Source organism: Triticum dicoccoides, chromosome 4B, assembly GCF_002162155.2.
Source record: "Triticum dicoccoides isolate Atlit2015 ecotype Zavitan chromosome 4B, WEW_v2.0, whole genome shotgun sequence".
NCBI classification, from domain to species: domain Eukaryota; kingdom Viridiplantae; phylum Streptophyta; class Magnoliopsida; order Poales; family Poaceae; genus Triticum; species Triticum dicoccoides.
In genome coordinates, this window is record NC_041387.1 from 245,218,376 (window position 1) to 245,245,276 (window position 26,901).

Here is a 26,901-nt window from a genome sequence, read left to right on the forward strand (position 1 = left end):
GTGCTATATTCATGGCTCACGCTCATATATTGCGTGAAAGTTGAAAAATTTTGAGAACATCAAAAGTATGAAACAATTGCTTGACTTGTCATCCGGGTTGTCCATGATTTAAAACTTTGTGTGATGAAGATGGAGCATAGCCAGACTATATGATTTTGTAGAGATAACTTTCTTTGGCCATGTTATTTTGAGAAGACATGATTGCTTTATTAGTATGCTTGAAGTATTCTTGTTTTTATGTCAACATTAAACTTTTGCTCTGAATCTTATGGTTCCGAATATTTATGCCACAATAAAGAAAATTACATGGATAAATATGTTAGGTAGCATTCCGCATCAAAAATTCTGTTTTTATCATTTACCTACTCGAGGATGAGTAGGAATTAAGCATGGGGATGCTTGATACGTCTCCAACATATCTATAATTTTTTATTGTTCCATGCTATTATATTACCTATTTTGGATGTTTTATATGCATTAATATGCTATTTTACATTATTTTTGGGACTAACTTATTAACCTAGAGCCCAGTGCCAGTTTCTGTTTTTTCCTTGTTTTTGAGTTTTACAGAAAAGGAATATCAAAAGGAGTCCAAACGAAATAAAACTTTCGCGATGATTTTTCTTGGACCAGAAGATACCCGGCAGAGTTGGAGAGGGGGCCAAAAGAGACCCGAGGGTTCCACAAGCCCTTAGGGCGCGCCCCCCTGGCTTGTGGGCCCCACGGGACTCCTCCAACCCTAATTCTTTTGCTATAAATTCCCAAATATTCCCAAACGACCAGAAGCGTCCACCAAAATACTCTTCCGCCGCCGTAACCTTCTGTTCCTGTGAGATCCCATCTTGGGGCCTTTTTCGGCACCCTGCCGGAGGGGGATTCGATCACGGAGGGCTTCTACATCAACTCTATTGCCCTTTTCAATAAAGCGTGAGTAGTTTACCGCAGACCTACGAGTCCATAGCTAGTAGCTAGATGACTTATTCTCTCTCTTTGATCTTCAATACAATGTTCTCCTCGATGTTCTTGGAGATCTATCTGATGCAATATTATTTTGTGGCGTGTTTGTCAAGATTCAATGAATTATGGATTTATGATCAGATTATCTATGAATATTATTTGAGTTTTCTCTGAATTCTTATATGCATGATTTGATATCTTTGTATTTCTCTTCGAACTATCGATTTGGTTTGGCCAACTAGATTGGTTCTTCTTGCATTAGGAGAGGTGCTTAGTTTTCGGTTCAATCTTGCCGTGTCCTCACCCAGTGACAAAGTAGGGGTAGCGAGGCACATATTGTATTGTTGCCATTAAGGGTCAAAGGACGGGGTTTTCATTATATTGCTTGAGTTTATCCCTCTACATCATGTCATCTTACTTAAGGTGTTACTCCATTCTTATGAACTTAATACTCTAGATGCATGCTGGATAACGGTTGATGTGTGGAGTAATAGTAGTAGATGCAGGCAGGAGTCGGTCTACTTGACACGGACGTGATGTCTATATTCATAATCATTGCCTTAGATATCGTCATAACTTTGCACTTTTCTATCAATTGCTCGACAGTAATTTGTTCACCCACCGTATGCTTTCTTTCAGGAGAGAAGCCTCTAGTGAACCTATGGCCCCCGGGTCTATTTTCCTTCATATATTTTTAGATCTATAAACCAAAAAACTCAAAAATACCTTGCTGTAATTTATTTGTTTTTACATTGTTTTACATTTTAGTAACCTTTTATATCTATCTCCATCAGATCTCATCTTTGCAAATGACCGTGAAGGGATTGACATCCCCTTTATCGCGTTGGGTGCAAGTGTTTGATTGTTTGTCCAGGTGCATAGGTTGGAGACTTGCGTGTACCTCCTACTGGATTGATACCTTGGTTCTCAAACCGAGGGAAATACTTATCTCAACTTTGTTGCATCACCCCTTTTCTCTTCAAGGGAAAAATCAACACAAGTTCAAGAAGTAGCATGCGGCCAAGTTCATGTGCCTCGAAGTGTCGCCAACGACATCGTTCACCTGGAAGACTAGAGCATCCATGCAGTGCCGATTCTTCTCCTAGATTGCCATCCAGAACTGATGTTGGACATCTGACAGACTAACCAAACATGGGCTACCTCATCAGGATGCATGCCCACTTTATGATCAACAGGATGAAACAGTTCAACACCTCCTAATCACCCGTTTTTCGCACGACAAGTCTGGCATTGGATGGGCACGGTCACCGGCAGACGGGAGTTTGAGTCGAGGCATGATGAGACTATAAGCTACTAGTGCATCAGGCAGGATCAAAGTACGCGAGCCAAGTGCCTCCTTGACACGTGGATGATCTGGAAACATCAAAACAACATTGTGTTCAACGGGGCTTCCCAATCACTGGCTAGGACCACGGAAAGAATCCGAGAAGAGGGTAGGCTCTGGGCAAAAGCACAAATGTTTAAGGGAGAGATAAATGGCTTCGAGGAAGCAAGTGGAGTGTGGATAGACCAGGAATAGTTTGCACAGAGAGTGAAGCGGTGTCGGATAAAATCGACATGTCAATATTTTGTATCATCGTATAGCTTTTGAGAGTCTCTCCCCTCTTTCTTTAATGAATGATACGCACACTTATGCGTATTCGACAAAGAGGATACTTCGACTAAAAACTACTGCAAACTACTCACAAGTTGTCTTAGTCAATGTCGGAGCTCGACTCGTCGTCCTCGTTCTTCACGACGTCCAAACTAAGCTTGATTACCATCGAGGGCCCAGCCTTGTCCTCCTCCTCCTTCTTCTTCCTCACCTCGTTCTTCACTACATTATTCCACAACGTTCAGAACTCATACTCCGCCTGCACGAGGTGCGGATTTTCTGCCGCAAATCTCACACGGTAATCTCTTCCGACTTTCCAATGTCGCACTGATCCATAACGATCCAAGTCTTCAGATTCTCCATGACGGTCGTCATCTCTATTTTAGGACCAATGAACTCCACATGAGCCTGAATTTAGGAGGACAGTGATATTACGAAAACACGAGGGGAGATGTTCTCGTCAACTACGAAGGCATTTATGGCGAGTTCATTAACCTTAAGATGATATGCCGATTCAGTCTCTAGGAGGTGCTCATAGCGCTCATATACATGCGAATTCAGTGGGAGGAGACGTTCCCATCGACAACGAGGTGCCTACGGTGACTTCGTAAATTTCAAGATGATATGTCGGCTCAGTCTTTCCGAGGTGCTCATAGGAGTAGGATGTGCATTCATAGGGGTGAGTGTATGAGCGTGTATATGACCGCTTGTTCTATATTGTGCATGTGCGTGTCTAAGGGTCTTGTGTTAAAAAAAAAGATTTTTGGGTTAAGATGAAGAAGACGTGTGTAACCGTAGTGCGGTGGCATTTCTTCGGTTCTTCCCGTTCTCTCTCCTCTGCTTGTTCCGGAAATGGCGCACCACCTCCTCTCCACTCCTCCTCTCCACCACTACTTTACTTTGCGATCCCTCCACTCCGCCTTCTCCTTCCCCCCGTCGATCGGATCCAATCCACCGCGACATACGCACGGCCAACCCCACCCCACCCCACCCCACGGAGAATTCCCAGTTTGATGCGGCCACGGGACGGTGGTGAATGCAGCAGCAGCGGCGATGATGCTCGGCCTCGTGCAGCTGCTGGTGGGGTTCGTCGTCTCCTGGGAGGCCCTCGAGTTCGTCCTCCGCTACGGCCTCCTCCTCTCCACCCTCAAGCTCCTACTCCTTGCCGCCTTGGCCGCCACGGCCTCGTGTGTCGCCGTCCTGTATGCCCTTTGGTTCTTCTCTCTTGCACCTGCTCTTCACTTTTCTTGGGATTTTTCTCTTGTATAATGTCTAACAAACAAACAAACAAACAACGCAGCTTGTTTGCCAAGGCTCTGGCATGGGTGCTCCGTCGCACGGCCAAGCTCTCCATCGGCTGCCGCTCCTATGGTTTCAATTATCTCAGGGGCATCACCATTAACTCTCCTAAAGTATGCATCTCCCTGCCCTGCTTCATCATTACTGTAGTAAGTACAGTAGTACGGAGTAGTATTTTATTACTTGCTCACAACCAGTGCCAATCCTTCTTTTTTCAGGGACCGCTCCAGTCCATCTCTGTCGGTGAAATTAGACTCGGCCTGCGCAAGCCACTCACCCAGCTGGGGCTCACCATACTAACTCAAGGCCCAGTCCTGCAACTGCGAATTTCTGAATTGCACATTGTGCTCAGGCAACCCGCCAAATCTGCAAACGAAAAGAAACCTGCCCCGCGCAAGCCAACCTCAGCCTCATCGCCCAAACCAAAAGGAAATTCCAAAGGCCAAGCAAAATGGAGGCTTATAACAAATGTTGCCAGCCTTTTATCACTTTCTCTAGTGGACCTCAGGCTCAAGGTACCTCCCTTCTCTGTCAATTTTTTTAGTGATGTTACTTTTGACGGATAACTTGTCATTTTCTTACTGTAGACTCCAAAAGCTGCTCTTGGCATCAAGGACTTTAAGATTGATTTATCTAAATCTGGAGCACTGCATCCAGTCCTTAATGTTCAAATACACCTGATACCTTTATTTGTACAAGCGTTAGAGGTAGATGGCACGGAAAATGATTCTTCATCACCATTTAACAAATTGGATTGGTGGGTGAGTGGACAATACCCTTCAGCTATGGACACTACTGACTGCAGCTCTATCTTGCTTGAGGATATAGCACTCTCGTGTGAGCTTCATCAGAGGTAACCCCTCAAGGGGATGCTTTGCAAACACTCTCGACACTGTATGGTCATTTTAGTAGAAATCTAGTCATTGATGGCTAGGATCTCCGGTGTTTTGATTGAGAAGTAGTAGCTGTTGGCGATTAACTGATTACTATTTCCATCAAATGTCTCCGCACACAACTGATTGCTATTTGCTGTACCTTTTTAATGCTTCTTACTGCAACATAACCATAATGTACTCATGTGAGCCATAGCAGTCACAAATATAATTTCGGAAACCACCTTCTGTGATTCAACTTTTGCCTCTAATACTCTGCGGTGGATAAGGTGGTTTTATCTATCCATAAGTTACTTCCTGCACCCCCAGAACTTATCGATAAGCCTCAAAGAAAATGTGCATTTCAGTCTACTTTTGTTCAATGAAGTTCAGGATAATCAATTATCCCAAGGCTAACAATCAGAGTCATATAACAATTGTTCTATGCCTATGTGAAGCTTAAATTGCCACCCTAGCTGTTTTGATCGTATTCGGGGAACCCATTCGATTACAGAAACTGCATGTGTTGCATCATTCGTTGTTGTGAAAGAGCAAAAACTTAACTATTATTTGTTAAGAGTGTATATGTGTGGTAGTGTGATGTCGGTACCAGATTGAGTTGGCTTGCTTTAGCTCATCTCCTGCACTCCTATATATTGGCCCATTCAGCCTGAATACATGTGATCCACTTGAGTATTTTGCAGTTGTAACATTATTTATAACACTCTTTAGGGATAAAAGAATTAGAGTCAAGAATTTGGATCTGATGTTTGGTCCAATTGCTGTGAACCTGGAAGAAAAACTATTCACCAAGAAGCCCTCTGCTTCTACTGCTGCTGATCAGAAGGATGAATCTATTGTGGATAATAAATCAGCTGCCAAATCCGAGGGGAGCAAGCTTTTGTCATTGAATAAGAAGATCGATTTGATTCCTGAAAAGGTTGTATTTATATCCTGCAGTACCACTGATGTTTACCATTTTTTGTTATATATGGGCATTGTCTTTCTCCATATATAGTTCTATGCTTTCTAGCTTCTTCTTGTGACATTATTAAACAAGACCCACATAGGCCACTTTTGTCCACCAAATGGATGAGTTCACAATATTCTTAGTTATATTCACTTAGCTCCGCAACACACCAATATTTTTGTAGGCTAGATAATTCAAATTCTCGATGAATGCACAACCAGGCTAAGATGTGTTATTCTTTATGTTTTTCAGTTACCTAACTACTGTTCTCCACTTGTAATATTTTAGCATGGAAAAACAATCCTCTGCCTCTTAATACATTTAACTATGACTCTTTGATTGAAAACATGCTAGTACTCTAAGAAGTGTCCAACACAAATATCATGAGCTGATATGATATAACATGTACTCCCTCTGTAAAGAGATATAAGAGCGTTTAGATCACTACTTTAGTGATCAAAACGCTCTTGTATCTCTTTACGGAAGGAGTAACACATGTACTGTAGTTCATAACAATTGTATATACTCCAGGTGCTATTTCAAATATTTATTGTTGGCATCACCTCAGCATCTTCTACAGCTCTTTGTTTTGCCATTTGAAACTGTTACATGTTACATTTTTTTTAATGTAAGTTGGCTGCCGGGTTACCATTCACTAAAATGCAGTTGTTCTTTGGAAGGTTAGCTTCAATATGTCCAAGCTAGATCTGAAGTTTTTGCCAAAGCACCATGGCCTCTCGATCAACAACGAAATTGGTAGCATTTCTGTGAGACTTATGAAGTCACAGCCTCAGAATGACTTAGGGGTGGCTCCAACACACCTTTGGTTGGAAACTGACGTGACAGATATTCATGTATGTTTCTGTGTTCTCCTATGAGTGATCTAGTTTTTTCAACTTAGATTACGTTATGATGATTATTTGTTTCTTCAGCTTCTGATGGATGGTTCTACATCTGTATTAGAGGTTGTGAAAATTGCAACTATTGTTTCAGCTAATATTCCCACTCAGGTCAGTTTGGTTTGCTTGCATTGTCAATTTGTACTGCTGTTGATCTAATGATTTCTCTTAAGAAATTTCTGCCGGCTTCAACTTGATCTTTACTGTAAATTGCTGCATTTGTTGGAAAACACTTCACTTATGAACCAATAGATTTACAGTTCTTTCTTAATTTTGGCTTGACTAGGTCGCTGTGCAAACAAAAGTAACACCTGTATTAACTATGGAATAAAACTACCATTACACTAGTTGTATCTTCCAGTGATGTGGTACAGCCATATCCACTTCTTTTGAAATCTCTGTCTGAGGTATTGCTTTGAGATCGTTAATTGCCAATATATGACTAGAGAAAATCTTGGTAATTTGCATACTTGACTTCGCCAAAGCTGTTTTCATGGCCAATAGAGTGGGTCCAAAAGCTTGGTGTGTCTACCGTATGTAGGTGATGTTTGGTACATTGTCATGTCTTGCATTCATGCATATGCATCCTCACATGTGCATGCAAAGGAGGTGATCATATGGTCAGTTCTTATAGGATTGAGCAAATCGTAGGCTGTCATGTCCTTGTTTTCAGGAAGACAACTTTTTTCACATCCCTGTTTTTTTTTGTTATACTTTTTTGTGTGTAATATCTTCCTCATAGCATATGTGTTGATGCATTGCCTTCTCTCAGTCAACAGAGCCAATTCGAGTGGAAGTAAATATCAAGATCAGTGGGGGCCAATGTAATCTTATTATAAGCAGAATTAAGCCACTGATCTTGATGAAGTCAGCTAAAAAGAAGCCCCTTGTTCTTCATGAAAGTCCACAACAAGACAAGGTGCCCAAAGAAAAATTAGCACTGGCTTTGGTACTTACATTCTCAGTACCCGAGTTGTCTGTTGTGCTTTATAGTCTTGATGACATACCTCTGTTCCATGTAAGTTCCTTATAATGCGCTCTGTTCTACTCTGAATGTCCATGAGTCTTTGAACAATTCTTGTAACATGACTACTTCATTAAGCTATACTGATGCTTGATATACACAGTACAAATCACGAATTATTTCAGTGTGTTGTTTGTTTCTTTTTACATTTTTAAGAAGAATATTCTCAAAATGCTCCACATTTATAATGACTGAGCCATGGTAATATAATTGTATGATGTCATGACTGAACCCTGGTAATGTAGCACTTGCAAATGATTTCAAGGTGTTCTGGTTTACATTTGTTCTTTCAATAATAACGTCATTTTAAGGTATTATGTGAGCTTTGAAAAGTTTAAAAATCAATTGGCATTTCAGCATTTCCTAGAGAAATTAATTTAGAACATTCCTTGTCTATGCTAATTTTAAATCGGACCAATCTTTTGCCTATTCATACACTCATGGAGGCCAAATGCTAGATCCATTTCTGCGATATTCCTTGTCGTAGCCATAGCAATACTATATCATAAAATGTAATTTGACAGTCAATTCCTTTTGCTGTTCTGTTCACTCACCTGCATGCCAAACTGCCTAAACGTTGGATATGACCAGATGGGATCAACTTAATTTTACAGTAGCATATTGTTCCACTTCGAAGGCACTTATCCTTGAAACTCTTGGAGATTATGTGCTTGTGAAGTAAATGTAGTTATTACTTTCTTAATAATAGAAATTGCTGTCTGCCCACATCCCATTTATCAAGACCATGCCAACATGATTTAATGAATTATGAGATTCATGTCTGCTTGGTACTGCAGAAATATTAAGGTTTCAAGCTTTCATGTGTCCAAATTATGAATCACATCAAATTGGTATGTTGCCATTTATAACTGCTAACCTTAGCTGTAAATACTGGATCATGCAGTGTTGCTTGCTGTCTACTCATTTTTCTGCAAGTAAGTTGGTAAACCAAGGACCTGAACTGCATGCAAAGCTTGAAGAATTAAAATTCCTTGTTGCTGTGAAACATCAACAGTTGATAAATGAAAGCATTTCGGGCACCTTACTGCACATTAGTCGCTCAACTCTTGATCTGGAGCAAAAGGAGGCAGGCAAAGATAGTGGTGTTGACCATGCTAAATCTGCTCTCTCTGTTAATATATCTGGAATAGGAATGCATTTCTGTTTTTATTACCTTGAGTTGCTTTGTACAACTGCAATGTCCTACAAGGGTTTTTTGAAAAGCATTCGCCCCCATAAGAAACGACCTGTACATGAGACTTCTCAAAAATCTACCAATAATGCTAAAGGAGCACAGCTAGTGAAGATTAGTGTTGAACAGTGCTCTATTTTGTATGTTGGTGACATGAGGCTTGAAGATATGTCCGTAGCAGATCCAAAGCGTGTAAATTTTGGTACACAGGGTGGCCGTGTTATGATAATCGATGATGCTAATGGTGGCCCAAGGATGGCCTATGTAAACTCGACCAGGTTTCCAGATAATAAGAATGTTAACTTCTCCACTTCTCTTGAGATTAATCGATTTGGTGTATGTCTGAACAAGGAAAAGCACTCCATGCAGGTTGAACTTGGAAGATCCAGATTAACACATAAAGAATATCAATTTGATGATAATCCTGCAGAGGAGGTTACACTTTTTGATGTGCAAAAGGCAAAGTTCGTCAAGCGTTCTGGTGGGCAGAATGACAATGCAGTCTGCTCCCTCATCAATGTGACAGATATAGCAGTCAAGTATGAGCCAGATCCCTGCCTGGAATTACTTGAAGTAGGCACGCGGCTTAAATCAGTTCTGCACAGGCTGAAACTCCAGAATTCTGCTACTGAGGTAAAAGATGAAACAGCGCACATGGATACTTTGACAAAAAAAGATCCTACAGACAATAGCCAGCAAGAGAAGGCACAAAAGAAAAGGGAATCAGTTATTGCCATTGATGTGGAATCATTGAAAATTTCAGGTGAACTTGCTGATGGGGTTGAAGCAATGGTTCATGTTGGCTCCATTTTTTCTGAGAATGCCAAGATTGGTGTTTTGATTGAAGGGGTTGCGATTATTTTTTGTGATGCACAGCTTTTCAAAAGCAGCCGTATGCAGATTTCACGCATCCCGATTTCTGTTTCGGACAGCCTTCCTGATAAGAAGTTTCAGTCTGCAACTACATGTGATTGGGTTATTCAATTGCGAGATGCTTATATATGTCTGCCTTTTAGGTTGCAGCTGCGGGCTATTGATGATGCAGTTGAAGATACATTGCGGGCATTTAAACTTATTTCTGCAGCAAAAACATCGGTATTATTTCCTGAGAAGAAATCTAGCAGCAGCAGCAGCAGCAGCAGCAGTAAAAAGAGCAAATCAAAATCCACGGCATTTCGGTATATCAGGTTAATTGTACGTGACCTCACAGCAGAAATTGAGGAAGAACCTCTCCAAGGTTGGCTTGATGAGCATATGACTTTAATGAAGAATGTATTTAATGAGTCCATAGTTAGGTTGGATCTGCTCGATCAGCTTGAGTCAGCCAAAAACAAAGACTCCCCCAAGGCAAAATTGGATGCCTCTGCTTCTGAAAAGAGCAATGACAGCCCTGATGTTTATGTTGATGCGCCTGGCATGCAATCTCTTGAAAAGCTTAGAGAAGAAATCCATATACAGGCATTTAAATCATATTACCAGGCATGTCAGAAGTTGTCAGTATCAGAAGGGTCAGGTTCATGTTCAAGTGGCTTCCAGTCAGGATTTAAGATGAGTAAACAGAGAGCATCAGTTATGTCAATCTGTGCAAAAGATGTTGACGTGAGCCTATCAAAGATTGATGGGGGTGATGAAGGAATGATTAGTTTTGTTAAAAGCGTGGATCCTGTTTGTGCAAAAAATGATATTCCATTTTCCCGGTTGTATGGCAGCAATTTTACTTTGAAAGCTAAATCATTATCTGCGTATATAAGAGATTACACATTTCCACTCTTTTCTGGAACCTCTGCTAAATGTGATGGACGGCTTGTGCTTGCCCAGCAGGTTAGCCTTTGATGCTGTTCACTCCTTTCATCTATGGAATACTATTAGAACTATAAACTCACCCTTTGGCAATAGTACTCAAACATCATATAGCTGCAATTTCTCTCTTTGTTCAAATACATAATTGAGTTAAAGCTAGGGAATTAAAAATAATTTCTGCAATATGTACTTCATACATTTGAAAAAAAATTGTCCTGGTCAAATATCATTTCAAATTATATAATTATTTGTTTCTGGTGGCAGGCGACTTGTTTTCAGCCCCAAGTTCGACAAGATGTTTATGTTGGGAAATGGTGGCGAGTAAATCTGCTACGGTCCGCTACTGGCTATACCCCACCAATGAAAACATATGCTGACATACTGTTGTCTTTTCAAAGAGGGGAGGTCTCCTTTGGAGTCGGCTATGAGCCAGTTTTTGCCGATATAAGCTATGCTTTTACATGTGCATTGCGCAGGGCAAATCTTGCTAAAAGATGGTACTTTGAGCGCCCCGAACCCCCTAGAAGAGAGCGCAGTTTACCCTGGTGGGATGATATGCGGAACTACATCCACGGTAAATTCAGCTTATGTCTTGCTGAAACAATGTGGCATCTCCCTGCTGCAACAAGTCCTTATGAGAAGCTAGATCAATTGCTAATCACAACTGGCTATATAGAAATACGATATGTGGATGGTTATGTCAGTCTGTCTTCAAAGTGTCTAAAGGTGTACATCACTAGCCTAGAGAGTCTTGCGAAGAAGTGCACTCTAGAACCTCCACCTCATACAACTATACCTTTCCTTGAAACACCCTCCTTTTTCATGGACATTGCAATAGAGTGGGGATGTGATTCAGGCAACCCTATGGATCATTATATATTTACTCTACCTGTAGAGGGAAAACCGCGAGACAAAGTACTTGATCCATTTCGGTCAACTTCACTCTCACTAAAGTGGAGCTTTTCACTTAAACCTAGTACTGCTGAACCTATGGAGAGTAAACGAAAAACCCAAGCATCTTCAAATGATTCTCCGACTCTGAATGTTGGAGCTCATGATTTGGTCTGGCTATCAAAGTGGTGGAACTTATTTTTTCTTCCTCCCCATAAATTAAGACTTTTCTCTAGGTTTCCACGGTTTGGAGTTCCTAGATTTATCCGGTCCGGAAACCTGCCACTTGATAGAGTTATGACCGAACAGTGTATTCGTTTTGATGCTACATTATTGCAGATCAACAATATACCACTACAGGCTGATGATCCTGCTAAAGGTCTGACACTGCACTTCACAAAGCTCAGGTTGGAAATTTCTTCCAGTCGTGGTAAGCAGATATTTACTTTTGACTGCAAGCGCGAACCTCTTGATCTTGTCTACATGGGCATAGACATGCACTTATTGAAGGTATTTATTAATAATACTCCTGAACAAACAAGTTCGAAGGATGCCCAGGTAGAAAGCAAGAGTCTGCATACCAAAGTTGCAGATAATCCTGCTTGTGAAAAGAGCAAAACAAAAACTAGATCGACTGAGAAAAGCCGGGATGATGGATTTTTTCTGTACTCTGATTATTTCACAATACGAAAACAAGCTCCCAAGGCCGATGCTGCTAGATTATCAGCATGGCAGGAGGATGGCAGGAAAAAATCTGAGGTGACATCATTCAAGTCTGAGTTTGATGGGGGTGATGAAAGTGACGATGCGCAATCAGGTAGTGATGAGGAGGGGTTTAATGTTGTTGTTGCTGACAATTGTCAGCGAGTATTCGTTCATGGATTAAAAATTCTGTGGAGTCTAGAAAATAGAGCCGCTATCTTATCTTGGGTTGGTGGTTTAACCCAAGCATTTCAGCCTCCAAAACCATCTCCTTCTCGCCAATACACCCAAAGAAAGATTCTTGACAAAAAGCAGGCAATTAAAGAAGCTGAGATGTCTAATGATGGTGCTCCCAACTCTTCACCCTCAGCATCACAGTCTTCAGATCCTCTCCAACAAACCAAGAGTTCAGACCCAGCTTCTTCCATCGGATCCAGCAAGCTAGAGCCAACATCAAGTAGTGAAACTGGTATGCTTATCACAGAATCCCTTTTCGTGCTAGCTGTTTGTACTGACCCCAGAACTAAGTTGGTATCTTTTTGTTTTATTATCTTCAAAAATGTCTTAGTAGCTTTGCACTAAACACTTGGGAAAATTTAGCAGCTGCATTAATAGTTTCTTACTTTGACTAGTAACTTGTGATGTAGCAACGAAGCCTTCAAACAGTAGTGATTCTGAAGATGAAGGCACGAGACTTTTCATGGTTAATATTGTCCAACCTCAGTTCAATCTGCATTCAGAAGAAGCAAATGTGAGTAGACTGCCGCCCTGCTTTTTTGGCAGTTCATATTAGCATTTTAAGAAATATCATATTGTTTTTCCTTCAGTCACAGGCTTGTCAAAACTCAAAACTATGCACAAACCTTCATCTTCAGTACATTACTGGCAGATAATGACTATAACCAATGTTACCCATACAAGAAATAGTGGACCTAAGCTGATAGTACTTGTCAGTCTACTAAATAAGAGAATTCGAATAACAAATGACTCTGACGTGATTTTCACATTTTAATGGGCCAGAAGTTCGTATTTGATTTTAAAACATAAATGCAACTACATTTGATATTTGCATCTCACACACAAATTACTGCCATATAATTGGATAATATATAAATTTCGATGAAACTCAAGGTCCCGTTTGGAACATACGATTCCCATATGGATAAATTTGTAAGAAATTCTACTCTCAGTGAGAATGGATGTTTTGATTAATGTCCTATGAAATTCCCACGTTCCAAATGGTGCCAAAACTTCACAATTTCAGTACGATGGATTGCAGGCACATAGATTGCGTGTGAACACTCCTTGACAGCTAGCGAATTTACTTTCAAGCTCATTGTTTGTTATTTCCTTACTAACTCAGTGTCGTGTTTATGGAAGAATGATTTCAGTTTTGATAATACAATATATTTAGGAACACTGTTGCAATGATTGAGATATCTGTTACAACTACATCAGGGTAGGTTTTTGCTAGCTGCTGGTAGTGGACGGGTGATGGTTCGTTCATTTCAGTCAGTTGTACAAGTTGGTCAAGAAATGTTTGAGAAAGCACTTGGCGCCAGCAACGTATCCATCGGAGAGTCCAAGCCAGAAATGACCTGGTCACGTTTTGAGGTTTCTGTAATGTTGGAGCATGTTCAGGCTCATGTTGCTCCAACTGATGTTGACCCCGGTGCTGGTATTCAGTGGCTGCCAAAAATACACCGCAGATCGTCAGAAGTCAAAAGAACTGGTGCTTTACTTGAGAGGGTATTTATGCCATGCCAAATGTACTTCCGCATCACAAGACACAAGGGAGGAAATCCTGAACTAAAGGTCTATTCTCTGCCATAATTTGAAGTTGCTTTGCACCATTTCCGGAGCATCTTTTGGCATGGTCAGTGCCTCAGTGGAGGTAGCAAGTGTATGTGTTTACTCTTTTTTGGTGATGCAGGTCAAGCCACTGAAAGAGCTGGCATTTAACTCTCCAGATATAACTGCTGGTATGACATCACGCCAATTTCAGGTTATGATGGATGTTTTGACTAATCTGCTGTTTGCGAGAGCTCCCAGGTATTCTGTCTATCTTGTATTACTTCCATTTTAGCATTTGAATACTATTATGCTATCAGTACCTTCACAACAGATTGGGAAGATCTAACGTGGTAGATTCCTTAAAAAAACACTAGGAAATACTCCAATAATGATAATTGGGTGTTTGTTCATATGGGTACTAACAAACATGACATTTTTTAGTTTTATATGAGCTTTTGTCATATAATCCCTCCGGTTGTAAAGAGATGAAGTTTTAGGCATTGACACGGTCTCCAATATGTATCTTTGACCGTTACTTTTTGTAGCATAGTATATTATGAAAATGTCTTTATGAAAAATTATATGGTACTATTTTGACCTTACAAATCTGAAAAATAGTTCACATAATTGTAGTCAGAATTATTATTTTTTTGACCGAATGCTTTTTGGGAAGTCATGTATTTACGAATTGATGGAGTATCACTTGTCAGTGCTAAATGTCAAGTGTGATATATACTCTCTAATCTATATACAGCGAAGGATGCCTTGGCCCATGTGGCCCATAAATCCCTTCTACATATCTATATTGCTAGTTTGAACAAGTTGCACATTTATCAATGTTTAAATCCCTTCTCATGCTCTCTAATATGGTATAGATTTGGGATAATCCCTAGAATCCACCATGCTTTGCTCATCGACGGGTGAGGCTTCAATCACTATCACACCACCTCTGTTTTCTAGTACTTGCTGCAAAAACTTAACGACCTGCCACCTACCAAGTGCAAATTCTAAATACTATCTCCAAATTCATTTTTTTTGTGACCCCAAAATCTCCACATTCGTTGGCACTCCCTTGGAATTTATAAACATGAATATATTTCTTAAAATAAAAACCGAAATAAGTTTATTTAGTTCGTAATAGCATTTTGGTTTCTGCTAGCTGTATTCATCTGTAAACTTGACTGGGCAATATATATCTTGGGTGATATTTGCTTCGTACTAATGAAACTACTCCATTTTTCAGAACTCGGAAGAGTAATCTGTGCTATCCCCTTGATGATGATGATAGCGACATTGCTGAAGAATCTGATGCAGTTGTACCAGATGGAGTCGAAGAGGTCGAATTAGCGAAGATCCATGTTGAAGTAAAAGAAAGAGAACGGAAGATACTGTTTGATGATATCAGAATCTTGTCTACCGGTAGTGAATTATCTGGTGATCCGAGTCAGTCGCCAAAATCCGATGATTCTACATCAATTGTTACTGGTTCAAAGTCAATGCTGGTATGTATGAGAGTTACAGTTGTTGTCTGTCCACACAGGCATAAATAATATTTTGCTTCCTGTAAATTGTATTTGTTTGTAAACTTCATTGGTTAGTTCATATCTTTTTTTGTACTTACTTAACACTAATGAAGCAAATACTTAAGCTCTCATTAGCATGCATCTTATGAATAAACTACTTCAATCTGAGTTTACCATCATGGCTTTGCCAGGTAAAACGTCTGAAGAAAGAACTTGTGAATGTCCGAAATGGTAGGAAAGAAGCATATTCTATGCTGAGAAGTGCTATGCAGAAAGCTGCACAGTTGAGGTTGATGGAAAAGGAAAAGAACAAAAGCCCTTCATGTGCCATGAGAGTTTCGGTGAGGATAAACAAGGTCGGGTGGAGCATGTTAGCAGATGGAAAAGCCTTTTCTGAAGCTGAGATAAATGATATTGTAAGTTTATTTTTTCTCCAGCCAAGTATAATATTACGTTTGTGATTTCTAATAGCTCAAAGACTAGGAGTGCCTTTTCAAAAGATGCCGGCGAACAATTATCTGGAGAGAGGGAGGAAAATTAATCGTTTATTCCCAGATGCTTTGTCATTCCCATTTTTTAATTCTAGTTATTGCTATGGGAGGGATAGATTTCTTCGTGATATGACAAAATTTTATCCTTTTCAATCTTTTTTTAGTATAGGAAGGAAAAAGAAAGAAGAGATGGATTGGGTTGAACCTCAGAGTCTTGAAAATTTTGGTAAACCCCATTCTTGAAAATAGAAATTCAATTTAAAGGGTTACCCAAGCTAAATAGGCGATCTGTTGCCTTGAGCTCACATACTCTATCTTGCTAATCCCCGTATCCAGTTTTTCCTTGATAAAGAATCTGTCAATCTCCACATATTTGGTTCTATCATGTTGAACTGAGTTGTTTGCTATGTTAATTGCTGACTTGTTGTCGCACCATACATTCATACAACTGATCTTCAATATCTTCAGCTCTTCTAATAGATTCCTTGTCCATAATAACTCACTCAACCCTTGAGACATGGCTCTGTATTCAGCCTCTGCAGTTGATTTAAAAACAACTGGTTGTCTCTTGCTTCTACAAGACACTAGATTTCCTCCTATGAAAACACAATGGCATGATGTTGATCTCCTGTCATCCAGGCAGCTAGCCCAATCAGCATCACAATAACCATCCACGACGAGGTGTCCATGACTAATGTATATCAGTCCTTTCCAGGACAACTCTGCAAGTATCTCAAGATTCTATGTACTGCCTAGGCTCATGCATCATGCATATATCTGCTCACAACTTACTGCAAATGCAATGTCTGGTCGTGCATGACACAAGTACAATAATCTTCCCACAAATCGATGATATTTTCTTTATCCACTAGATCACTTGATTAGGCAGACATTATGGTTTTGATCAATTGGGGTTGAAGCAGCTCGACAACCTAGCATGCCAACATCACAGAGGAGGTCATGCGTACCTTTCTTTGAGAAAGAATTATTCCTTTTTCAGAACTGGCCACTTCTATACCAAGGAAGTACTTGAGTGGACCAAGATGTTCAACTTCAAAGGCCTTACTCAGACACCCCTTTAACCTTGCTATCTCTACGTCATCATCACCGGTGATAATGGTATCAACATAAACTGCAAGGATGGTTAGTTTCCCTTTAGAGTGTCTATAAAACAATGTATGATCACCAGTGCATTGTCCATACCCTATGTCACACACCGCCCGTCTAAACTTGTCAAACCAAGCTCTTGGAGACTGCTTCAGTCCGTAAAGGGCTTTCGTCTAAACCTGGGCATTCTCGGGGCCAGGCTTTACAAAGCCCGACCTTAAATTCTCAAGCCCGAGCCCGGCCCGGCCAGAAATAAATAATCAGTGCATTTTTTGATTAAAATAATAATTTCAGGATATTTAAAATATATATTATACCTATATATCTAATAAAATAATGATTTATGCCCTGTTCGGGCTTATCTTCGGGCTTCCAGGCCGGGCTTTGGGCGGAAAAGCTGAGCCCGAGCCAGGCCGGGATGTCGGGCTGTCCGGGCCGGGCTGTCCATGCCCGGGTCTACTCTCTTCAGCCTTCTTACCTTGCCAACGGTCTCAGAAGTCGAGAACCCAGGTGGAATCACCATGTATACCTCCTCCAGCAAGTACCTATGCAAGAACGCACCCTTCACATCAAGTTGGTGTAGTGGCCACCCGGAATTTGCTGCACAGGAGATCAGAATCCTCATGGTGTTCATCTTTGCTACTGGAGCAAAGGTCTCATCGTAGTCAATGTCGTATGTCTGGCTGTACCCCCTCACCACAAGAGCCTTTCTCTGTACCTTTCAACCTTTCCTTCTGCATTCTGCTTCACAGTGTATATCCACTTGCAACTGGCTACCTTCTTTCCTGTTGGAAGAGGTGTTAGTACCCATGTCTTGTTCTCACACAGGGCCTCCAGCTCTTCCACCATGGCCACCCGCCACCTTGAGTTCTCCTTTACCTTCTTCCAGTCAGTCCGAACAGACCACAGACCGAGGAGAAGCAACAAATGCTCTGTGGGCTGGAGATAATGCTTTATAAGAAACATAATTTCCAATACCATTGTCATCGAACCCATACTGTTTCTTTGGTATCCCTACTGTTGCTCGAGTAGTTCTCCTCAAAGCAATTTCCCTTTAATTGACCCTTCAGCCTGATCCCCGTCAAAGGAGATGGAAATCACATCAGTAGTACCCTGTTATTCCGTCGGTGGTTGATCTAGTTGCTCCCCCTGATGTGCAAGACCATCACCTCGCTTTCGTAAATATACCTTTAACTGCTCCTCTTGCTCTATTGTCCACCTTGGCACACTACCAATCTGAGCCAATGCATGCTTCAGTGAACACACCTTTAGCTGCTTGCTCTGCTGTCCACCTCAGCACACTACCAGTCTGAGTAGGAGTGCCAACCTGCACATAACCAGTGGAAGTTGATGCTTGTATCACAAGAGCCATAGGAGTTACGGAAGGTAACTTTTTCATTTGCGTCTGTGTGCTACTACTTTCCCTCTCTCGACCAATCTCCGGAGGGAGACATTGGTCAAGTTCTTCAAACATGACACTGAGATCAGTTTTCTCACCATAAAAGGGTTTTGATTCATGGAACGTAACATCCATGCTCACAAATGTCCGCCTCACAAACGGACTCCAACATTTGTACCCTCTTTGTCGTGAAGAATACCCAATAAAGATACACTTGACTGCCTTTGGATCCAATTTGTTGACTGATGGCCTATGATCACGAACAAAGCAAGTGCAACCGAACACCTTGGGAGGAACATGGAATTTATTTTCGGTGAAAATCAACTCACACTGATTTCATACCTATCACCCGGGATGGCATGCGGATCAAGGTGGCCATCATGATAGCTTCACTCCACATGAACTTGGGCACATTCATGGTGAACATCAATGCCCGGGCCAACCTCCAGCAGGTGGCGATTTTTCCTCTCTACCACCCCATTCTGAAGAGGTGTGTCCAGACAAGATGTTTGATGCAGGATGCCCTTGTCCGACATGAAGGCACCAATGGTCTTGTTAACATACTCAATGCCATTTCAGATCTGAGTGCTTGAATTTTCACATTAAATTAAGGCTGAACAAGTGCATAAAAAACTTTGAAACACTGAAACACTTCATATTTATCTTTCAAAAGATAGACCCAAGTCACCCGAGAATAGCAATCATGAACATAAGGAAATACTTCGCACCACTGACAAATAACACTGGATATGTCCATACATCAGAGTGGATTAACACAAAAGGAGATATGCTCATGATCCCCTTACTCACATGTGAGTTTACGATATGTTTAGCAAACTCACACGCATCACAATGCAGTTTGCTCTTGTCCATACCACTCATGACATCAAGAAATACTTATCAAAAGACACATGTCCCATCCTGCAGTGATGGATCAGGGCTCTAGTCTCCTTATCCTCAACAACTGCAGCTAGCCTGTGCATTCTCTCTTGGTCCGTCATGTTGCAGTCCATGCACCACAACCCCCTACGCCTCGTTCCAGTTCCAAGACTCCTGCTTGCCGATCTCTCCTGGATCAAGAACACTACCTTGTCAAGAATTATTCGGCAATCAATTTGGTCAACCAAAGCACTCAAGGGCACTAAGTTCACGGGAAAAGCTGGCACATGCAACACCAAGGATAATTCAATACTCGGTGTGCAGCTGACTGTCCCAACACTTGTGATGGGCTGGGTTGTGCCATCTGCTGTATGAATGAATGTTCTTCTGATGTGCGAGAGAGTGTGGAACATGAGATTTAAACTCATTAAAGTCTCCAGCAACACATTGTGATGCTCCAGAGTCAAGCACCCATCCCAAGTTTATTTTATGGGGTTGCTATTGATGCATGTTCAATGTTACCTTCGTTTGTATCGACAAAATTGGCATAGCTCGTAGCAGTCTCCTGTCCTCCTGCAGGCTGCTTCCCTTCAACTGAAGCAGCTACATTTACCTTGGGAACATTTCAATGAGCAGCATTCCAAGAACCGCCACTCCCATTCTGACCACCTAGGCTGCTACTGCAACTGTACCCTCGGCCTCTGCCTCTTCTGGGTCCACTGCAGAAATGACTCATATGCCCCGTTTGACCACAATTATAATACCCCCAAAACCTCACTGGCCAGCCACTCTATAAGCAGATTCATTTCCATCTCCTCTTCTCGACTAGAGCGTACCTCTTCTTGGGACATCGCAACAATGGCCTCATCAAGGACAAAAGCGTCGCTAATGAAGCAGCATGTTGTGCTGCTCTCAAAATCTTGATCTAGACCTTTGAGAAATTGCATCACACGCTTGCGCTCAACCCAATTCCTGGCAATCTCCATGGACTTTGCATGTGGAAGCTCAACGGGATCACACTGATCTAGATCTGCCCAAAAATGTTGCAGCTCATTCACATAATGTGACATCCCGATTTGATAGGAATGAAAGATTACTCATATGAACAAAGGTGCACCTTCTTTTCCGGGGCCCATTCGAAAGGAACCTCAAAGTTAAGCGTGCTTTGCTTGGAGCAATTTCAGGATGGGTGACCAACTGGGAAATTGATCTTGGGTGCGCAGAGTGTGGACAAAATGCGCAGAAAAGACTCTAGATCCCAGGCGCAACGGCCAGGAATCAGTGGGTTTGGTCGAGGTGTTACAATTGGTATCAGAGCCGACCCTCGTGGTTACATGGCCGTGTGCGGGTTAGTGATGCATACACAGGGCACATGCGGATGCTGGTACTAGCACGAACAGATGTGTGCCAAGAGAGAACGTTCCTGCTGGGCCGATGGGGACGTCGATTCCTTTGAGGGGGGTATATGTGACATCCCGACTTAATAGGAATGGAAGACTACTCATATCAACAAGGTGCAGCTTCTTTTCCGGGAGCCCATCCAAAAGGAACCTCAAAGTTAAGCGCAGGAAAGACTAGTGTTGGTTTGTGGGGCCAGTCTAGATCCCAGGCGCAACGGCCAGGAACTGATGGGTGAACTGATGGGTTTGGTCGGGGCGTTGCACATACTCACACCTCTATCACCTTGAGGAACAACATGGACCCTGTCTTCAATTTGGGACATGAGCATCTGGTGCCCTTACCGGAAGACCTCACGGACAGCAGGCTCCACATAGCAAAAGCATTCAGCAATGCCTCAACAGACACTGCAATTGCTTCAATTTGGGACATGAGCATGGACCCTGTCTTCAATTTGGCACAAGGCCTGCCGTTCAGCTTGACATCATTTGGCATGAGCTCAAGCTTGAATCCCTGATCTGCTAGGCACAACAATTACGCCACCTGGAAGAGTTGACCCCTCGCAGCCTTCGCAGTCATGACTTGCGCAAGTTTCTTTATAGCAGCGATCAGTTCAGCCCCCATGACTGCCTCCACCTCTTTTTCTCCTAGCTGTGCCACCTCTAGTGCTGCCTTGTTCCTCTGCAATCAGCAGCCACTCAGCTCTTCTACGCGCGCTAGCACCACGAAACTAGCCACCAACTCCAGGAGCCCAGCAGCAGCAGCAGCAGCAGCTCCAGTCACACTCTCTCTTCTTCTCTACTAGCACCAACTCCAGCAGCTGAGTAGCAACAGCAGCAGCAGTCACTGCCACCTTCAGGACCACAGCCCCTACCGGACAGTCTGGTCGCAGTCTGGTCACTCAAACCCTTCTTCTCCAATCAGCAAGCACACAGAAGCAAATCAGCAGCAGCGCAACACTGCATGTCGTTCCCTCTCACCACAAACAGCACGCAGCAACCGCAGCTCCTCCTTCTCTCCAATCACCTCCTCCCCTTCTCAGCAGCAGCAGCTGCAGCTCCTTCTCCTCTCCTCAGCCAAGCTCGCCGCCTCCAGCTTCACCTCTTCACCGGACCCAGCCGGCCGCCGTCGCCCGTGCAGCTGGCGCACAGCAGCCACGCCCAGATGCGCCGCCGCCTCCTCACCGGACCCCGCCGCCGGCTCCAGTGCCCTGACCTGGTCTGATACCATGTTGAGAGAGAGAGAGAGAGAGAGAGAGAGAGAGAGAGAGAGAGAGAGAGCAGCACGTGCTTTTCTAGTGTGGAGCGGCGCTTCTGACCGGATACGATCTGGCTCCTCTTTTTTTTGAAGGCAATCTGGCTCCTCTTTTTTGTTTTGAGTGGAGTCCGGCTCCTCTTCTTTTTTTCTCCCAAAAAAGGTTTTCGCCCCGCTTTATATATAAAACAAACCACCAGAGCCACAAGATCCAACAAATGTTCACGCCGCACACACACGCAGAAGTAGCAGATAGACAAAGTGCAAAAGGGTTCTGCTGGGCACAACTCAAGAAGCCCTAAAAGAAAGAAAAAGATGGCGAACAGAAAAGTAGCAGTACAACTTCTTTTTTTTTGGAACTGGCCTGGGCCTTATGGGCCGGACTGAACATGGGCTCACATACAACATTATCGTTAGTTTCTTCTCCGAATAACAGAATGTGCATGCTTATTTAGATCTTTTGCTGACTTTTCTGTATGTATCTGTAGATTTATGATTTTGACCGGGACTACAAAGACATAGGCATTGCTCAGTTGACAACCAAGTTATTTGTTCTCAGAAATGGTCTTGCTAATGCAAAATCAGACACTGTTGTTGCACCCTGGAATCCACCGTCTGAATGGGGCAAGTAAGGATGCTTCTCCCTTGCAGTATTAAGCCATAGTAACTACAATATCTCTCTTACAAGAATGAAGTGACGTGAGATTTCTTTTAGGCATGTGTGGACTCTTCAGCCTCTCATTTTGCCAACTTAATTGCAAATTCTTTCATTTTGTAAGATATTACTTTTAGTCTGGGATCTGCATTTTCCAACAACAGGAATATTGCCTATGTGAAACTTTGTCACACACAAAATATATCTTAAAGCAACTTTGCACTGCTAACTGTGAAATATATAAGGGCATCACCAGTGGCGAATCTAGGAAGAAAATGAAGGTAAGCTCAAGTCAATGGCAAGAAAACTAAGCTCTCTTTTGGAAAAAAAAAACCATGATGTCCTAATATTGTTGTCAAAATAAGCTCGGAATTTTCCAAATTACTACTTACAAGATGTAGCATTAACTGGATTTTTTCTAGGATTTTTGAAAATATATATCTAATTTTGAATCAAAATTTGAATTTATCTTGCAAAATAACCATTATCTCCCCATCTTGTTGTCCATATAAGGTGGAGGAGGGATTACAATCACAATAGTTAAGGGAAGGGTATCTGGGTTCATATTAGCTGGGATAGGTTCACGTTCAGCGTGAGGAGTACGTGCATGCATACTCATTTTTGTACTCTTTTTTTTCGCAAATAAGTTGTATTGTACACTAAATTAGTTAACTGTACATGAACTAGTAATTACACAGTAGATGGATGCTGGGATTCGTTTGTGGTGCATGTTCGCTGTGCATGTGTGGTGTTGTGTGTTTGCTCTCGATCGTAGATGTACCATTGAGCTGGGATGAAAGTATTAGTAGTAGTAAAAAAATATTGTTTTTTGGAGGGCAGGCTTGAGCCTGTTTAAGCCTGTCCAGTAGACTCGCCGCTGGGCATCACAAAGGTGCAGCGCAAGAAGTTTCTGCATGGGCACTTAAAGAGAGAGAGAAAACAGCTACACTTTGTGAGTGCTTAGATGGACATCACAAAGGTGCAGCGCAAGAAGTATCACAAAGCATCCGTCTGATGTTATCTCCGCCAATGCAAGCACCTCTTTGTGGGTGCTTAGATGGTTGTATAGTTTACTTGCTGGAGATAGCTACACTGAAATATATCTCAGTGTAACTTTGGAATACTACTAAGAATGAAATATATAATAGCATGCACAAAGGCACAATGCTCAGCTTCTGAATGGGCACTTAAAGAGAAGCATAGCCACGGCACCAAGCACCTGTCTGAGAGTTATCTCCTATGCAAGCACCTCTTTATAGAAGCTTAGATGGTGATCAAGCATAAGAACCTTAACACTAGTAGTGTCTAATCAAGCACCGGCACTAAAAATCTAGCACCCTGCCTTTGCTGCGGGGCAAGAAATAACATTTTATTTTTGGTAAGCATGTCTCCAAGCATCTGCATCGCGCATTACTAATAAGTGACACATGTAGAGTTCATGGACTATGGGTTCTGATTCTATTCATTTCTGTGTGAGTTGAGCTCAGCAGAAGTACATCCAAGATTAACCGTGGCTCCATTTAGACAAAGGAGTGAACTAAGCTAAAGGCATGGATGCCGAGTGTGATATTTGAATCTGAACTTTTGTTCTTACAGTTTGTTCTTCATTTTCTGTTCTTTTTCCTGATTCATATGTATTTGATTCATTTTAGCTTGGAAGAACATCTATTCTCCATTCTGAGCAACCATGGTTCAACACTAATTTTCAATGCAGGAATGCAATGCTTCGTGTTAATGCTAGGCAAGGAGCTCCGACTGATGGAAACTCAGTAATTGAGAGTTTGCTGGTAGGTTCAGTGGATTTTAAATTTGATGAACTGATGTTTAGCGACCAATATTTTCCTTTGATTGCAAGCTTTACCCACCTCTGTAGTTTACATGAACAAGAGTAACAAATCAGGCTGTATGAATACACATTAAACAGTATTACTGTCAGGTTATTTTCGGTTGTGTATATACATGCATAGTGAATAATTTTGCTCAAAAGAAACAGTTTGGTGAATGACAGTGTTTCCTTTCTACCTTGTTAATGTAGGTGGACATCTATCCACTGAAAATTTATTTAACAGAATCAATGTACAGAATGATGTGGGGATATTTCTTCCCTGGTGATGAGCAGCACCCACAAAAGCGGCAGGTTAAACTATCATTTCATGGTATTTGTGCTGTGATTTATTAATTATGCTTTCTCCTTTGTTGCTCATTTTGTGCTTGTCCTTTTCCTTATATAGGAACTTTTCAAAGTCTCTACTACAGCAGGGACACGGCGAGTTAAGAAAGGCACTTCTGTTGCAGAAACAAACAGTCCCAGTAACCAGTCATCATTTGACAGAACATGGGAGGAAAATGTGGCTGAATCTGTAGCTAATGAACTTGTTTCACAAATCCAGGGTCAGTCAAATGCCCAAACTCGTTCTGCTCGTGAAGAGAAGAAGCCTGTAGAACCTAATGAGGTGAAGCAATCTAGACCTCAGAAGATGATGGACTTCCGCAATATAAAGATAAGCCAGGTTGGTTGGTATATACTTCATCAAATGATGTTCTATTTATGCCACGTAGTAACCGTAGTACACAGCCTGCTGAAACAATTGTCCTTTTCTTTCATACGCTCGCTGTTATTCCATATAATGTAAGCTTTTGATGATATGCTAGGTCGAATTGCTTCTCACGTATGAGGGATTGCCATTTGCTGTTAGTGATGTAAGGCTACTCATGGATACCTTTCATCGTGAAGATTTTACTGGGACATGGCCAAGACTGTTTTCACGAGTGAAGAAACATATTGTATGGGGAGTACTGAAGTCAGTAACTGGCATGCAGGTGCTTTTCTTTCATTTTGCTTTCTAACTTTTGAAGTTGAATGGCATTCCGTATTGAATGCTAAGTAGTTAAATAGCACATCGTGTGATGCCTTGTATGGATCTTTAAGGTTGTCAAGGCAATCCTTTGACTTAGACGTCACTTCTTTTTTACAGGGTAAAAAGTTTAAAGCTAAATCCACTAGCCAAAAAGAGCCAACTGCAGGATTAATCGCTGCCAGTGATTTAAATTTGAGTGACAGCGATGGTGATGAAAGTGGGAACTCTGATCAACTACCAGCTTTCCTTAGAAAACCAAGTGATGGTGCTGGTGATGGATTTGCCACCTCTGTGAAGGGATTGTTCAGTTCACAAAAAAAGAAAGCAATGCATTTTGTCCTGAAGACTATGAAAGGAGATGGTGATCAGGATTTTCAGGGTGAACGGAGTGAGAATGATATCGAGTTTTCTCCATTTGCTCGGCAGTTGACTATAACAAAAACAAAGAAGCTTATAAGGAAGCACACGAAAAAGTTACAGTCTAAAGTTCCCCAAAATGCAGGTGAGATACGAATCATGGCTTCAGTGATTCTATTTGTCAGCTCTAACTGAAGTAGAAATACAGGAAGAAATAGCACTGGTCAGGCATTTTAATCATTGAAATATTTTCCTTGTTTGAAAATAAATAAAGAGAAGATCTAATTGGTCTGTCTGTAAGAGTACCTGCCTAATCGTGCGACCGCTCTAGCTTGTATAGTTAAAACAATATTTCTTGCATTCGTTAGTATACAGGGTTAAGGAAATTGCCGTATTTTGTGCTACAAGCAAGCACTTGGAAACTGTATGGACCCCATATCCAAATGGTATCATCATGCGCATTATTATTCTCATTATTATTGAAACAATTTATAGATTGTTAAGACTATCTGAGGAACATGCCTGAACAAATTGGAGACTAGTGTGTGTGAGCTGGAACAAATCTATTCTCATTGTGATAGTGTGTTTTCTTCTTGTCCAGGTAATCAGCAAGAACACGGGTCAGAGTTGCCACCGCGCGGCCCTTCTGGGCACCATATGGACTCGTCGTCCTCCTCCTCTTCATCCTCTTCTGACAACGATGAGCCATCGCAGGTGGAAATGAGCCCGAAAGATTAGGCAGCATAGGCGTAGGCGTGGACGATTCTTTGGTCCAGTAAAAGCTGGATGGATGCTTCTAGTTTGTGGACTAAAACAGCTGCGCCTGAATAAATGCTTTAATCCAGGAGAAATATTGTTGACGCATATGAAGCATTATTTTACCGAGCTTCTGAAAATAAGGCGTTGAAATAAGCTGTGTCTGTGTGTGAGCTGTAGTGCTAGTATCTCAAGTCTCCTTCCTTTCA

General features: G+C 41.8%; 1 protein-coding gene across 3 annotated transcripts; it reads left to right on the forward strand.

Moving 5' to 3' along the window:
* Positions 1–3,390: 3,390 nt before the first annotated feature.
* On the forward strand, positions 3,391–26,901 carry LOC119295899 (protein ABERRANT POLLEN TRANSMISSION 1-like). Of its 3 annotated transcripts, none has more exons than XM_037574330.1 (22): positions 3,391–3,774; positions 3,873–3,984; positions 4,069–4,386; positions 4,459–4,724; positions 5,476–5,683; positions 6,394–6,567; positions 6,646–6,723; positions 7,385–7,630; positions 8,541–10,649; positions 10,893–12,690; positions 12,869–12,972; positions 13,680–14,036; positions 14,155–14,273; positions 15,259–15,517; positions 15,730–15,954; positions 22,555–22,694; positions 24,436–24,508; positions 24,757–24,858; positions 24,953–25,231; positions 25,374–25,541; positions 25,697–26,081; positions 26,538–26,901. In XM_037574330.1, exons 1-22 carry the CDS (start codon positions 3,626–3,628, stop codon positions 26,672–26,674), a joined length of 7,806 nt encoding a protein of 2,601 aa, XP_037430227.1. In that variant the 5' UTR covers positions 3,391–3,625; the 3' UTR covers positions 26,675–26,901. The 3 variants fall into 3 exon arrangements, with proteins under 3 accessions (XP_037430227.1, XP_037430228.1, XP_037430229.1); XM_037574331.1 differs by having other exon boundaries at positions 4,090–4,386; XM_037574332.1 differs by lacking the exons at positions 3,391–3,774; positions 3,873–3,984; positions 4,069–4,386; positions 4,459–4,724 and having other exon boundaries at positions 5,548–5,683; positions 6,399–6,567.

Coding starts and splice junctions, on each gene's coding strand:
- LOC119295899 (XM_037574330.1), top strand. CDS start 3,626: ATGATGCTCGGCCTCGTGCAGCTGCTGGTGGGGTTCGTCGTCTCCTGG. Junction 6,724..7,384: donor CAGCTAATATTCCCACTCAG/GTCAGTTTGGTT, acceptor GCCTTCTCTCAG/TCAACAGAGCCAATTCGAGT. Junction 15,955..22,554: donor AAGCTGAGATAAATGATATT/GTAAGTTTATTT, acceptor ATGTATCTGTAG/ATTTATGATTTTGACCGGGA.